Consider the following 16,030-nt stretch of genomic DNA (forward strand, 5'->3'; position numbering starts at 1 on the left):
TAAATAAATAAATAAAGGTAAAAATAGTAAAAAAGGTAAAATTACAAAAATTAGCCAGGTGTAGTGGCTTATGCTTGTAGTCCCAGCTACTCAGGAGGCTGAGGCACAAGAATCGTTTGAGCCCAGGAGGCAGAGGTTGTAGTTAGCCGAGATCACACCACTGCACTCCAGCCTGTGTGATGGAGTAAGATTCTGTCTCAAAAAAAACAAAAAGCAAACACACAAAAAACACCTAACTACAGGGTTGCTCTAAAGATTAGAATTTAAGGTCTGTTAAACTCTTGGCACAGTAACAAGATCACAGGAAACATTTACCGAATGTATATTGTGGCTATATATTTTAACATATTTTAGGAGCCAATTTTCAGTTTATTTCTGATACTTTTTTTTGTTTGTTTGTTTGAGACAGGGTCTTGCTCTGTCACCCAGGCTGGAGTGCTATGGCCTGATCTCAGCTCACTGCAAGCTCCGCCTCCCGGGTTCATGCCATTCTCCTGCCTCAGCCTCCCATGTAGCTGGGACTACAGGCACCGCCACCTCACCCGGCTAGTTTTTTGTAGTTTTTAGTAGAGACAGGGTTTCACCGTGTTAGTCAGGATGGTCTCGATCTCCTGACCTTGTGATCCGCCCGTCTTGGCCTCCCAAAGTGCTGGGATTACAGGCTTGAGCCACCGCGCCCAGCCCTTTTTTTTTTTTTTGAGACAGAGTCTTACTCTGTTGCCCAGGCTGGAGTGCGGTGGCGCAATCTCAGCTCACTGCAAGCTCCGCCTCCCGGGTTCACACCATTCTCTTGCCTCGGCCTCCCGCGTAGCTCGGACTACAGGCGACTGCCACCACACCTGGCTAATTTTTTGTATTTTTAGTAGAGACGGGGTTTCACTGTGTTAGCCAGGATGGTCTCGATCTCCTGACCTCGTGATCCACCCACCTCAGCCTCCCAAAGTGCTGGGATTACAGGCATGAGCCACCACGCCTGGCCTATTTCTGATACTTCTTATCAGAAATCACTCTGCAGAGAATAAAACAATGTCTGTATTATTTCTTTCCCAATAAGGATAGAAAAACCTAGAATATAAAGATGACATCTTAGTTCTGTGTTTCTGGCTATAATTTTGTCTAACATACAAAATTCTCTATTACTCTGATAATTAATTCAAAATTTCACAAGAAACAATTTTGAAAGTTTCAAAGTTACTATAAAATAATAATTCATATTATTACCAAAGGCTGAAGCACACAGCATATAGTGTCCTTCTATTATAAGGCTATATCTAGAAGGCTAAAGACTTTAGTAAACCATAAACCATAAAATAAAAGCTCTCTGTTGTCTTGAATACCTTCAAATATGTTTCTTCAATGTGGACAATACAATCATCATACATTTTTAAAACCATAAAATGAGGAAAAATTACTTAACTAGATTGTTCAAACTAACCTTTATTTTTCCATCAGTATGTGCTGAAGCTACAGATGTTGAAACACGAACCAATCTTGTGGCTGATAAATGAATCTTGAAATGTCTATGGAAATGTGAATAAAGGCAGTCCATGAATAGGTCAACTTCTTCCTGGGTAACCTCCCCAGGTGTTTTGTGGATGCTGTCCCATAGAGCTTTTGCATCCTCTGGATGTATTGCATAAGAAATGTCCAGACTTTGAGGGCTACAGGGTACAGACCAAAGAAATTCAGTAGTAGCCACATAATGGTCCACTTTGCATGCAGTCCACATGGCAGCCATCCAGGAAAGATTAAATGCATTGATTGCTAAAGGACTGAAATAACAGTCAAAGGTTTTCTGAAACCAAGTTCCAATTATGGCTGTGTTAGACTCTGCTCCATTTGCAAGGAATAAGGGCAGACAGGTGAAATCTTCTGAAACAGTCTCCAGAAGACTGTCTCCAAAAATACAGCAGAACCAGCCAGTCCACAACACTTTACCTTCTCTATTCTCAGATGGCAATTGAGATTTTGACAGAATCTACAAAGACAGTAAACAGGTCCCTTAAATTCAAAAGTACATTTACTTCTAAATTCCATCTTCTCAAAATTAGTTCATTAAAAATAAGACGAGCCAATGTAATACCTGCAAAAAACCATAGAGGGAATAGTCTCCCTAATGATTAACAGGACGTATCAAAATAATTGGCCTTTTTTTTTTTTTTTTTTTTTTGAGACGGGGGTCCACTCTGTTGCCCAGGCTGGAGTGCAGTGGCGCGATCTCAGCTCACTGCAACCTCCACCTCCTGGGTTCAAGTGATTCTCCAGCCTCAGCCTCCCAAGTAGCTGGGATTATAGGCATGCACTACCATGCCCGGCTAATTTTTGTATTTTCAGTAGGGATGGGGTTTCACCATATTGGCTAGGCTGGTCTCGTACCTCTGACCTCAGGTGATCTGCCCATCTTGGCCTCCCAAAGTACTAGGATTATAGGCGTGAGCTACCATGCCCGACCCCCAATATTCTTATACAGTGGAAACATGATATATGGCAAGACCTTGGTGTAACCAAAATGCAAAACAAGAGCTACCAATATGGCATAACCAGGTGTAGTACCCTGAAACAAACAAACAAACAAAAAAAACCCTCAACTTTAGAAAGAACTGTGAAAGATAAAAAAATCCAACATGTTTGAATTCTTTCATTAAGGAAGACTTCAATATTTCCTAAGGCAGCACTATCAACTTAAAACGTTCTTTTATGGCCGGGCACGGTGGCTTATGCCTGTAATCCCAGCACTTTGGGAGGCCAAGACGGGCAGATCACGAGGTCAGGAGATCGAGACCATCCTGGCTAACACAGTGAAACCCTGTCTCTACTAAAACTACAAAAAATTAGCCGGGCGCGGTGGCGGGCGCCTGTAGTCCCAGCTACATGGGAGGCTGAGGCAGGAGAATGGCGTAAACCCGGGAGGCGGAGCTTGCAGTGGGTCGAGATCGGGCCACCGCACTCCAGCCTGGGCGACAGAGAGAGATTCCGTCTCAAAAAAAAAAACAAAAAAATGTTCTTTTATATGTTAGACCCTACATTTTCTACCCACTAGTCCTGCTTTCTTCCTTTTGGGCATGTAGAATATAATCACATCTAATCTCTCTTCTACAGGAAAAGTCCTTCAGATATTTGATGGTCCCCATCATACATAGTACTAAGTTCAACATTTCCAGTTTCTTCAGCCATTCACCTAAGACATACATTCACATTCTCTCACTATTCTAGTCACTCTTCCCTGAAATTATTCTGCATAGGAATCATTACTTTATTTTAAAGTAATTGAACATAATTACTTTGAAAAGGTCTGATTCAGGGAAGGAGGGGGGAAAAAGATCTGATTGCAAGACTAACCATCACCTTTAACCTAGGTTATACTATTAATGTAATCTCAGATTGCAGTTTTCTGGTTTTTAGTTGACAGCTTTATACAAACTAGCCCTGTATATTCATGTTTGCTTTATAGGTAAATCTCTCCCAACTTATACTGAGGCTGTAAATTTATTCCTACTAAAATTTTAATCTCTTCTGATTTGGCTCATTGGACAATCCATTCAGATAATTGAGGATCTTTTATTATATTTTTAGCTGATTGCCTAACCCCTCAAACTTTAAATTTTAAGTTACATGACAAACATGCCTTCCAGATACTCAAAGAACTCTGTTAAAGCATTAAGCAGACCAAGGTTAAGATCACAGTTTTGTATCATACCCCTTCAGAAATGATCATTTACACAGTCCTTTTAACATATTTCTCCTTCTTATTCAAGAAATTTTGAAAGACTCTCAAATACCTGGAAGCTTAGATATATTAAGTTTATCACACTTTCATGACCTAAGAGTCCTGTAATCCTATCAAGAAATGAGATTTAATTTGAAAACTATTAGAACACTATACCAGGAATTCAAGAGGTCATTTCTAATCCTCACAAGGGAAGATGCTTGCGTCATAATATGCAAGTCACAGAACTTCTCTGTGCATCAGGTGCTTCACTTGACAAAAACTGCTAGTTGTCTCTTAAGTATCCATTTTTCCTTCCACAATAAAATAGTCCCTTTATGGCCAGGCGAGATGGCTCATGCCTGCAATCCCAGAACTTAGGGAGTCCGAGGCGGGTGGATCACGAGCTCAGGAGTTTGAGACCAGCCTGGGCAACATGGTGAAACCCTGTCTCTACAAAAATATAAAATTAGCCTGGCATGGCGGCATATGCCTATAGTCCCAGCTACTTGGGGGGCTGAGGCGGGAGGACTACTTAAGCCCAGGAGGTAGAGGTTGCAGTGAGCCGAGACAGTGCAACTGCACTCCAACCTGGGTGACAGAGTGAGAACCTGTCTCAAAAAAAAAAAGTCTCGTCTTTTTCCGGTTAGCGCGGTGTGAGAAGCCATGAGCAGCAAAGTCTCTCACGACACCCTGTACGAGGCGGTGCGGGAAGTCTTGCACGGGAACCAGCGCAAGCGCCGCAAGTTCCTGGAGACAGTGGAGTTACAGATCAGCTTGAAGAACTATGACCCTCAGAAGAACAAGCGCTTCTCGGGCACCGTCAGGCTTAAGTCCACTCCCCGCCCCAAGTTCTCTGTGTGTGTCCTGGGGGACCAGCAGCACTGTGACGAGGCCAAGGCCGTGGATATCCCCCACATGGACATCGAGGCGCTGAAAAAACTCAACAAGAATAAAAAACTGGTCAAGAAACTGGCCAAGAAGTATGATGCGTTTTTGGCCTCAGAGTCTCTGATCAAGCAGATTCCACGAATCCTCGGCCCAGGCCTAAATAAGGCAGGAAAGTTCCCTTCCCTGCTCACACACAACGAAAACATGGTGGCCAAAGTGGATGAGGTGAAGTCCACAATCAAGTTCCAAATGAAGAAGGTGTTATGTCTGGCTGTAGCTGTTGGTCACATGAAGATGACAGACGATGAGCTTGTGTATAACATTCACCTGGCTGTCAACTTCTTGGTGTCATTGCTCAAAAAAAACTGGCAGAATGTCCGGGCCTTATATATTAAGAGCACCATGGGCAAGCCCCAGCGCCTATATTAAGGCACATTTGAATAAATTCTATTACCAGTCAAAAAAAAAAAAAGTCTCTTTAGTTAAGCTGGCAGAGTACCCACTGAAAAAACATTCTTTTCTAGTCTCCCTTCCAACTAAGATGTAAACAGAAGTTATTGGGTCTCAGCAAGATTTACTCTGCATCAGGTTCTGTTTGTCCTTCCCATCTTCTTCCTACTTCCTGCCTGGAACTTAAATATAAGGTTTAGAGCTGCTGGAGACATCTTATGTTAGACCATAAGGTAACTTTTAGGATGAAAGTCATGCACTAAGTAGAAGAAAGAGCCTAGATTATTAATTATTTCATCAAGCATCATACCAGCCTTGGACAGCTTACATCCATGCACTTTAAAAAAAAAAAAAAAAGGACAGTATACCACTATCTTGTTTAATTCACTATTCTTTAGGCTAACCCTAATCCTAGAACATCTTGAGATCTTTGCCAATACCATGACCTATATCTGGGGTCATCAATTTTTTTCTGTAAAGGGCCAGTTAGTAAGCATTTCAGACTTTGCTGGCAATACAGTCTCTGTTGCAACTTCTCAACTCTGCTGTTGCAGCACAAAAGCAGCCACAGACAATATATAAGCAAATAAAAGGGGCTATGTTCCAATAAAACCTTATTTACAAAAACAAGCAGCAGGTCAGATTTGGCCTATGGGCCATGATTTACTGACCCCTAATCCATACAAACAAAAAGTCAGTCCTTTTCAACTGCTTGAGAACTTAATTTCCTCATCAATTATTAAGATTAGTTAGCTCAAAAGAAACAGAAGCAGCAGGCATGAATAATAAACAAAACAAATCTGAGGCTGAGTGTGGTGGTTCATGCCTGTAATCCCAGCACTTTGGGAAGCCAAGGTGGGTGGATCACTTGAGCCCAGGAGTTCGAGACCAACCTGGGCAACATGGCAAGATCCTGTCTACAAAAAATACAAAATTTACCCAAGTGTGGTGGCATGCACCTGTAGTCCCAGCTACTTGGAAGGCTAAGGTGGAAGGATCACTTGAGCCCAGGAGGCAGAGGTTGCAGTAAGCCAAGATCGTGCCACTGCACTTTAGCCTGGGTGACAAAATGCGACCCTATCTCAAAAAAAAAAAAAAAAAAGAAATGCAACATTTTATATTCCTTCCTGTAAGTAGTATATAAGAGCAATAGAACTATCTTGATTGATTAAGAAACCAGATTTATTTATTTATTTATTGTATTTTTTGTAGAGATGGCATCTTGTCATGTCGCCCAGGATAGTCTTGAACTCCTAGGCTCAGGTGATCTGCCCGCTATAGCCTCCCAAAGTGCTGGGATTACAGGCGTGAGCCACTGCACCTGGCCTTAAAATGTTACATTTCTGAGAGTAACCTGGCATGAAGTATCACAATATTTAATGATATATATTTTATACTAAAATTCTATTTATAGAAATTTAATCCCAGAAAAACCCATAAAAATATGGAATTCCTAACGACATGAGTAATTGTCTATAATATTAGTAAAAATATAATGTACAAATATGGGCAATATGATCCCAATTTCAAGACTATATAGACACAGATAACCAAACATATATACCAAAATGTTAAAACTATAATTTTTAACTTTTTTAGTACTTTCATGTATTTCCTCAGTTTTCAAAAATAAACATGATTTTGTACACAAACTACCTACATATGCAGGAAAAAATTTTTTAAGTTGATTATATCTAATTATTATAGTTTAGTCAAACAAGACATAAAATACATTATAAATCACAAACTTAGAAATTTTTAAAACAGTTAAGAAAATATCACAACAATTTCCAAACAAAGAAAATGCAGATTCTTTTCTCCTACGAAGCAAGTATTGTTTATGTACTATACCTGGACAAGAAATGCTTCTGGATCCCTTTGTGTTCCTTTCATTCCTAGGAGAGTAGAAAAAATCACTTTGATGTTGAAGTCTTCTCCCACTTCCACAGCAAGTCCTTTTTGCTTTTCAGCAACAATAAAAGCATTCAGAAGTCTAGAATACTCTTTGAGATTACTATAGGAGAATTTATATAAGGGAGTTAAACTATATAAAGTCCACTGTTTATGCAGAAGGAATGCAACCTTTTGAGGGTCAACATCTTCCTACAAAAAAAAAAAAATCAAGACAAAAGAAGTTTAAGAATGAGGAAACATTAACAAGAATTTAATCAAAGCATTTAAAACATCTAATACAAATATATTATAGGGTACCTGATTTTTGCACTCCAATCAAAATGAGTTTGCAGGACTTTTTGCAGATCCTTGAACAGACTTTTACCTTTGCTGTAACTTCTCTTTAGAATGCTTTTCTCCCAAGTGTTCACATGGCAAGCTCCTTCACTTCATTCAATTCTCTACCCAGATGTAATCCAAGAGGCCACTCAATCTAAAGTGGCACCTGCACGCACTCCAACTTTGTATCACCTCACCCAGATTTATTTTTCTTCACAGCACTTATTACTACCCAACATTATATTCTTGTCTGCAATTTTTTTGTATTTTTATTATCTGTCTACTGGTATATAAGCTTGATGACAGCAATGATTTTGTCTATTTAGTTCTCTCTAGAACAAAGCTATCTAGAACAAGTGTCCAATAAATATTTAACATAAAATTTACGTTTCACTTTTAGAAACTTCAAATTAATAGATTTCAAAAATGGTAACCATTCCTAAAGTATCTAATTTGATTAGCCTTAATTTAAAAAAATTGTTTGGGCCAGGCGCGGTGGCTCACGCCTGTAATCCCAGCACTTTGGGAGGCTAAGGCAGGTGGATCACAAGGTCAGGAGTTCGAGACCAGCCTAGCCAACTTGGTAAAACACCGTCTCTACTAAAAATACAAAAATAAATAAGCTGGGCATGGTGGTGTGGACCTGTGATTCCAGCTACTCGGGAGGCTGAGGCAGGAGAATTCCTTGAATCTGGAGGGCAAAGGTTGCAGTGAGCTGAGATCACGCCACTGCACTCCAGCCTGGGTGGCAGAGCAAGACTCTCTCTTTAAAAAAAAAAAAAATTGTTTGGCAGCAAGTCTACTCTATGACACCATGCCCAATTCAACAGATTAAATAAAAAGATACTTGGGGGCTTGTCCAAAGGTAATGAGTTATCTCAGTTGATTGTACACAATCAATTATAGATCAAACTTCTTGTTTCCAGCTCCTGTTCTATTCTTCCCCACTTCCCCCTTCTCACTACTATGCTAGACTAGCCTGAAAAAAAAAAAAAAAAAAAAAAGATATTTGGGAATATTTTTTGCTATGCTCTATTAGAACCACAGGTACTATTAAAAACAAAAACACTTCATTTGTATTGGCCCCATGGCATTGTTCAGGGCCTTCATATATGCCGCCATATAGGCTCCTAGTTTCCTTCCAAACTGAATTCTTTTATAGAGTCCATACTTCCTGACATAGTCTCACAGCTCCAACAACCTTTTAGAACTTTCACTACAGTTGTCTACTTGACAAAAATGTTTGTTCTGACTAAAACATTCATTGAAATGTTATAAGTTGTTTTATTATTATGACTAAAATACATAGAGATGAGGAAGCAATGAAGTGAACATTCCAATATTCAATTTATATAAAATTTATGTTTTCTGGTTAAGAATCAACACTTTCATTACTAGCAATTGAAATTTTTCTTTAAGAAAACTGTCACAAAGAAAGCCAGGCATGGTGGCTGACACCTGTAATCCCACCACTTTGGGAGGCAGAGGCAGGAGGATTGCTTGAGCCCAGGAGTTCAAGAATAGCCTGGTCAACATAGTGAGACCCTCATCTCTATTTAAAAAAAAAAAAAAAACCTTTAAAAACTTAGCCAGGCATGGTGGCATGTGCCTGTTATTCCCAGCTATACTTTGGAGGATCACTTAAGCCCAGGAGTTAGAAGCTGCTGTGAGCTATGATTGTGCCACTGCACTCCAGCCTTGGTGACAGAGTGAGGCCCTGTACTAAGCAAGACCCTGTCTCTAAGAAGAAATTTTTTAAAAAAGAAAATTGTCACAAAGAAATAAAACTTGTTTCATATCCCCGGTACTACGTATACAACCATATTTTGGGATATGAGACTACTGACCAGAGAAAAAACTACAATGAGAGTGACTGATCAGCCAGGCCCCTAGCTAAGTGATTCAAAACCACACACCAAACTTTTATTGAATAGGATTTTATTTCCTGCTTCAGTATAATTAGAAATTATTAATGCTGTATACCTTCAGGGTTGTTTGTAAATGATCAAAACAGAGCATGTTGCCACCAGACAAATCTGGGACAATTTAAATACCAAAATAATTTAGTAATAAATTAAAAATCCTTAAAAAAAGGAATTTATGAGCCTATACCAATAATAAATAGATAAATAAATGAAGAAAAAAGGAGAAGGGTTACAATAGAATATCAAAGGCTGGTTGGTAAACATGAAGGGAGTGCTGGAGTTGGAAAACCATTAAGATGGGAACAGGAAAAAATCAAAAGATGGGAACAGGAAAAAAAAACCATTAAGATGGGAACAGGAAAAACCATAAAGATGGGAACAGGAAAAAATTACCAGTGTAAACCAAGTCTAAGAAGAAATTTTGACAATTAACAGAATATCTGCCTTAAAGTTGTCTTTCCACAAACTGCTTACTAGTTGCAGAGAGGGAAAAAACAGTACATAAACAAAGTAAAGAAACTGGAGAACTCCTTGACAGGATGATCAAAATTAATGTCGCCTGTGTGCCTCAAGATGTGATTCACAAGGACACAACAGCACCTATGAAATATTCTAGCCAAAAATACTAATTTCAATCTAATCATGAGAAAATGCCAGACAGATGCAAAATGAGGAATATTCTACTTTAAAGAGGAAAAGAAGGCTGTACTGTATTCTTTAAAAATATCAGTGTCATTAAAGATAAATACTATGGACAAACCTGACAAAAAAAGCAATGGGGAAAGGACTCTCTATTCAATAAATGGTACTGGGATAACTGGCTAGCCATATGCAGAAAACTGAAACTGGACCCCTTCCTTATACCATATACAAAAATTAACTCAATGTGGATTAAAGACTTAAATGTAAAACACAAAACTATAAAAACCCTGGAAGACAACCTAGGCAATACCATTCAGGACATAGGTACAGGCAAAGATTTCATGACAATGACGCCAAAAGCAATAGCAATGAAAGCAAAAATTGACAAATGGGATCTAACTAATCTAAAGGGCTTCTGCATAGCAAAAGAAACTATCAACAGAGTAAACAGAAAACCCACAGAATGGGAGAAAAATTTTGCAAACCATGCATCTGACAAAGGTCTACTATCCAGTACCAATAAGGAACTTAAACAAATTTACAAGAAAAAAATGGGCCAGGCCAGGCATGGTGGCTCATGCCTGTAATCTCAGCACTTTGGGAGGCCGAGGCGGGCGGATCACAAGGTTAGGAGTTCAAGACCATCCTGGCCAAAATGGTGAAACCCTGTCTCTACTAACAATACAAAAAAAGTAGCTGGGTGTGGTGGCGGGCACCTGTAGTACCAGCTACTTGGGAGGCTGACGCAGGAGAATCGCTTGAACCCAGGAGACGGAGGTTGCAGTGAGCCAAGATCATATCATTGCACTCCAGCCTGGCTGATAGAGTAAGACTCCCAGCACTTTGAGAGGTTGGGGAGGGTGGATCACCTGAGGTCAAGAGTTCCAGACCAGCCTGGACAACATGGTGAACCCCCGTCTCTACTAAAAATACAAAAAAATTAGCCAGGCATGGTGGTGGATGCCTATAATCCCAGTTACTCGGGAGGCTGAGGCAGAAGAATCACTTCAATCTGGGAGGCGGAGTCAGCCAAGATCATGCCACTGCACTCCAGCCTGGGTGACAGAGCGAGACTCTCTCTCAAAAAAAAAAAAAAAGGAAAAAACAACCCCATTAAAAAGTCAGCAAAGGGCCGGGCGCGGTGGCTCAAGCCTGTAATCCCAGCACTTTGGGAGGCCGAGACGGGCGGATCACGAGGTCAGGAGATCGAGACCATCCTGGCTAACACGGTGAAACCCCGTCTCTACTAAAAAAATACAAAAAACTAGCCGGGCGAGGTGGCGGGCGCCTGTAGTCCCAGCTACTCGGGAGGCTGAGGCAGGAGAATGGCGTAAAAACCCGGGAGGTGGAGCTTGCAGTGAGCTGAGATCCGGCCACTGCACGCCAGCCTGGGCGACAGAGCAAGACTCCGTCTCAAAAAAAAAAAAAAAAAAAAAGTTAGCAAAGGACACAAGCAGATACTTCTCAAAAGAAGACATACATGAGGCCAACAATCATATGAAGGAAAGTTCAACATCACTGATCATTAGAAAAATGCAAATCAAAACCACAATGAGATACTATTTCATATCAGTCAGAATGGCTATTATTAAAAGGTCAAAAAACAACAGATGCTGGCGAGGTTGTGGAGAAAAATAAAAAGTCAAAAATAACAGATGCTGGTGAGGTTGTGGAGAAAAAGGAATGCTTATACATTGTTGGTGGGAGTGTGAATTAGTTCAACCACTGTGTAAGACTGTGTGGCAATTCCTCAAAGACCTAGAGACAGAAATATTATTTGACCCACCAATCCCCTTACTGGGGTATATACCCAAAGGAATATAAATCAGTCTACCATAAAGACACATGCATGCTATACTCACTGCAGCACTATTCACAATAGCAAAGACATGGAATCAACCTAAATGCCCATCAATGACAGACTGGATAAAGAAAATGTGGTACATATACACCATGGAACACTATGCAGCCATAAAAATGAACGAGATCATATCCTTTGCAGAGATATAGATGGAGCTGGAGGCCATTATCCTTAGCCAACTAGCAAAGGAACAGAAAACCAAATACCACATGTTCTCACTTATAAGTGAGAGCTAAACGATGAGAACACATGGACGCATAGAGGGGAACAACACACACTGAGGCCTATCAGGGAGTGGAGGGTGGGAGGAGGGAGAGAAGCAGGAAAAATAACTAATGGGTATTAGGCTTAACACCTGGGTGATGAAATAATCTGTATAACCAACCCCCATGACACACGTTTACCTATATAACAAACCTGCACATCCTGCACATATACCCCTAAACTTAAAATAAAAGTTAAAAAAAATACCGTGGACATGATTCAGATTAAAGGAGATTAAAATACATAAAAATTCCTGGTATATATATGAGTTGTATGTTTGAAAACTACTTTAAAAATAAATAAACAGGCGCGGTGGCTCACGCCTGTAATCCCAGCACTTTGGGAGGCTGAGGCAGGCGGATCACAAGGTCAGGAGATCGAGGCCATCCTGGCTAACACGGTAAAACCCCGTCTCTACTAAAAAATACAAAAAATTAGCCAGGCGTGGTGGCGGGCGCCTATAGTCCCAGCTACTGGGGAGACTGAGGCAGAAGAATGGCATGAACCCAGGAGGCGGAGCTTGCAGTGAGCAGAGATTGCGCCACTGCACTCCAGCCTGGGCGACAGAGCGAGACTCTGTCTCTAAATAAATGAATAAATACAAATATAAAAAATAAATAAAAGACATAAAAGAAATAGCACTGGTCATTATGAAATTGTTTCTTTGTTTCTCATTTATTAGTTGACGGGTTAAGAAGATACTAAGAATACTATAGTTACAAAAATTGAAATGTTTTGTTCACAGATATTCTCGATTATTGACTAACACAAGGGGATACAAAAAGCATACCTGCAACTGTGAACACTGGGGAATTTTCCTCCGAGGTGGAGTCGGGATAAATGAAGTCTGCTTCCTGATTGATTCTAATCGTTTTTGCAGAGGAGTGGCACCTACAAAGTAATCTTCAGGTCTTGAGGATGCACTAGGAGTTGATTCTGGTACATCATAAGAATCCATGGTCTATCTACATAAGAAGAAATAAAACCAGAATTCTAAGCACTAAAAAGTTAACTGATGCTCAGTTTCACTGATTCCTCTCCTCATGCTAAAGGAATCCTTTCTCTTTCTTTCTTTTCCCCTCCCTATTCCCAGTTTTAAACCAAGTCCTATACTCCTTATTGGCTATAGCCCACTTTTATGTATATCTTACAGACACCTCAAACATAGTGTATGTTCAAAACTAAATTCAACTTCTTTTCCTCCTTCAAAAAGCTAACTGATCCATTTTCAAATTCCTGTCAATTTGCTGTTAACTTAAATTCATGTAGTCTCCCACCTTCATTCTTTAACATACAGTCATTAAGCACATTCTACTGAGTTTTTCTTTCAAGAATCTGTCGAATCTGGTTCCAAGATGGCTGAATAGGAACAGCCCTGGTCTGCAGCTCCCAGCGTGATCGACACAGAAGACGGGTGATTTCTGCATTTCCAACTGAGGTACCTGATTCATCTCACTGGGACTGGTTGGACAGTGGGTGCAGCCCATGGAGGTTGAGCCGAAGCAGGGCGGGGTGTTGCCTCACTCAGGAAGTGCAAGGGGTCCAGGGATTTCCTTTTCCTAGCCAAGGGAAGGCGTAACAGACTACCTGGAAAATTGGGACACTCCCACCCAAATATTGCGCTTTTCCTACAGTCCTGGCAACCAGCAGACTAGGAGATTCTCTCCCGTGCCTGGCTCAGCAGGTCCCACGCCCACGGAGCCTTGCTCACTGCTAGCCCAGCAGCCTGAGATTAACCTGCCAGGCAGTAGCCTGGCGACGGGGAGGTGCATACACCATTGCTGAGGCTTGAGTAGGTAAACAAAGTGGCCAGGCAATTCAAACTGGGTGGAGCCCACCGCAGCTCAGCAATGCCCACTGCCTCTATAGATTCCACCTCTGTGGGCAGGGTATAGCTGAACAAAAGGCAGCAGAAACGTCTGCAGACTTAAATGTCCCTGTCTGACAACTCTGAAGACAGCATTCTCCCAGTATGGCATTTGAATGGTGAGAACAGACAGACTGCCTCCTCAAGTGGGTCCCTGACCCCCGTGTAGTCTAACTGGGAGACACCTCCCAGTAGGGGCCGAATGACACCTCATACAGGCAAGTGCCCCTCTGGGATGAAGCTTCCAGAGGAAGACTCAGGCAACAATATTTGCTGTTCTGCAGCCTCCTCTGGTGATATCCAGGCAAACGGGGTCTGGAGTGGACCTCCAGCAAACTCCAACAGACTGCAGCTGAGGGACCTGACTGGTAAAAGAAAAACTAACAAAAAGAAAGGAATAGCATCTACATCAACAAAAAGGACATCCACACCAAAACCCCATCTGTAGGTCACCAACATCAAACACCAAAGGTAGATAAAACCACAAAGATGGGGAGAAACCAGAGCACAAAAGCTGATAATTCTAAAAACCAGAGCACCCCTTCTCCAAAGGATCACAGCCCCTCACCAGCAACGGAACAAAGCTGGACAGAGAATGGCTTTGACAAGTTGACAGAAGTAGGCTTCAGAAGGTCAGTAATAACAAACTTCTCCGAGCTAAAGAAGCATGTTCTAACCCATCGCAAGGAAGCTAAAAACCTTGAAAAAAGATTAGATGAGTGGCTAACTAGAATAAACAGTGTAGAGAAGACCTTAAATGACCTAATGGAGCTGAAAATCATGGCATAAGAACTTCATGATGCATGCACAAGCTTCAATAGCCAATTCAATCAAGTAGAAGAAAGGGTATCAGTTACTAAAGATCAAATTAATGAAATAAAGCGAGAAGACAAAATTAGAGAAAAAAGAGTAAAAAGAAACGAAAAAAAGCCTCCAAGAAATAAGGGACTATGTGAAAAGACCAAATCTACGTTTGATTGGTGTACCTGAAAGTGACAGTGAGAATGGAACCAAATTGGAAAACACTCTCCACGATATTATCCAGAGAACTTCCCCAACCTAGCAAGGCAGGCCAACATTCAAATTCAGGAAATACACAGAACACCACAAAGATACTCCTCGAGAAGAGCAACCCCAAGACACATAATTGTCAGATTCACCAAGGTTGAAATGAAGGAAAAAATGTTAAACACAGCCAAAGAGAAGGGTTGGGTTACCCACAAAGGGAAGCCCATCAGGCTAACAGCAGATCTCCTGGCAGAAACTCTACAAGCCAGAAGAGAGTGGGGGCCAATATTCAACATTCTTAAAGAAAGGAATTTCAACCCAGAATTTCATATCCAGCCAAACTAAGCTTCATAAGTGAAGCAGAAACAAAATCCTTTACAGACAAGCAAATGCTGAGAGATTTTGTCACCACGAGGCCTGCCTTACAAGAGCTCCTGAAGGAAGCGCTAAACATGGAAAGGAACAATCAGTACCAGCCACTGCAAAAACATGCCAAATTGTAAAGACCATCGATGCTAAGAAGAAACTGCACCAACTAACGGGCAAAATAACCAGCTAACATCATAATGTCAGGATCAAATTCACACATAACAATATTAACTTGAAATGTAACTGGGCTAAATGCCCCAATTAAAAGACACAGCCTGGCAAATTGGATAAAGAGCTAAGACCCATCAGTGTGCTGTATTCAGGAGACCCATCTCAAATGCAAAGACACACATAGGCTCAAAATAGATAGAGGAAGATCCACCAAGCAAATGGAAAGCAAAAAAAAAGGAGGGGTTGCAATCCTAGTCTCTGATAAAACAGACTTTAAACCAAGAAAGATCAAAAGAGACAAGGAAAGTCATTACATAATGGTAAAGGGATCAATTCAACAAGAAGAGCTAACTAACCTTAAATATATATGCACCCAATACAGGAGTACCCAGATTCATAAAGCAAGTCCTTAGAGACCTACAAAGAGACTTAGAATCCCACACAATAATACTGGAGACTTTAATACCCCAACATCAATATTAGACAGATCAATGAGACAGAAGGTTAAAAAGGATATCCAGGACTTGAACTCAGCTCTGCACCAAGCGGACCTAACAGACATCTACAGAACTCTCCACCCCAAATCAACAGAATATACATTCTTGTCAGCACCACATCACACTTATTCTAAAATTGACCACATA

At 40.8% G+C, this 16,030-nt stretch overlaps 2 protein-coding genes across 5 annotated transcripts in view; one reads left to right on the top strand and one right to left on the bottom strand.

Annotated features, from left to right (window-relative positions):
• Positions 1 to 16,030, bottom strand: part of CENPL (centromere protein L) — a 32,874-nt gene that overhangs the window by 6,415 nt on the left and 10,429 nt on the right. The window contains exons 3-5 of the mRNA XM_011962344.1: positions 12,762 to 12,936; positions 6,899 to 7,150; positions 1,436 to 1,978 (exon numbers count right to left, since the gene is read on the bottom strand). Coding sequence (XP_011817734.1) covers positions 1,436 to 1,978; positions 6,899 to 7,150; positions 12,762 to 12,929 — 963 coding nt within the window. The 5' untranslated portion in view covers positions 12,930 to 12,936. The remainder of the gene's footprint in view (positions 1 to 1,435; positions 1,979 to 6,898; positions 7,151 to 12,761; positions 12,937 to 16,030) is intronic.
• On the top strand, positions 4,331 to 5,055 carry LOC105526367 (60S ribosomal protein L10a). Of its 4 annotated transcripts, none has more exons than XM_011962343.1 (2): positions 4,346 to 4,452; positions 4,534 to 5,055. In XM_011962343.1, the coding sequence occupies exons 1-2, from the start codon at positions 4,373 to 4,375 to the stop codon at positions 5,024 to 5,026; spliced, it is 573 nt and encodes a 190-aa protein (XP_011817733.1). In that variant the 5' UTR covers positions 4,346 to 4,372; the 3' UTR covers positions 5,027 to 5,055. The 4 variants fall into 4 exon arrangements, with proteins under 4 accessions (XP_011817730.1, XP_011817733.1, XP_011817731.1 ...); XM_011962341.1 differs by having other exon boundaries at positions 4,349 to 4,606; positions 4,637 to 5,055; XM_011962342.1 differs by having other exon boundaries at positions 4,349 to 4,600; positions 4,637 to 5,055.

This window comes from Colobus angolensis, unplaced genomic scaffold, assembly GCF_000951035.1.
Source record: "Colobus angolensis palliatus isolate OR3802 unplaced genomic scaffold, Cang.pa_1.0 Scaffold59, whole genome shotgun sequence".
Classification (NCBI taxonomy): domain Eukaryota; kingdom Metazoa; phylum Chordata; class Mammalia; order Primates; family Cercopithecidae; genus Colobus; species Colobus angolensis.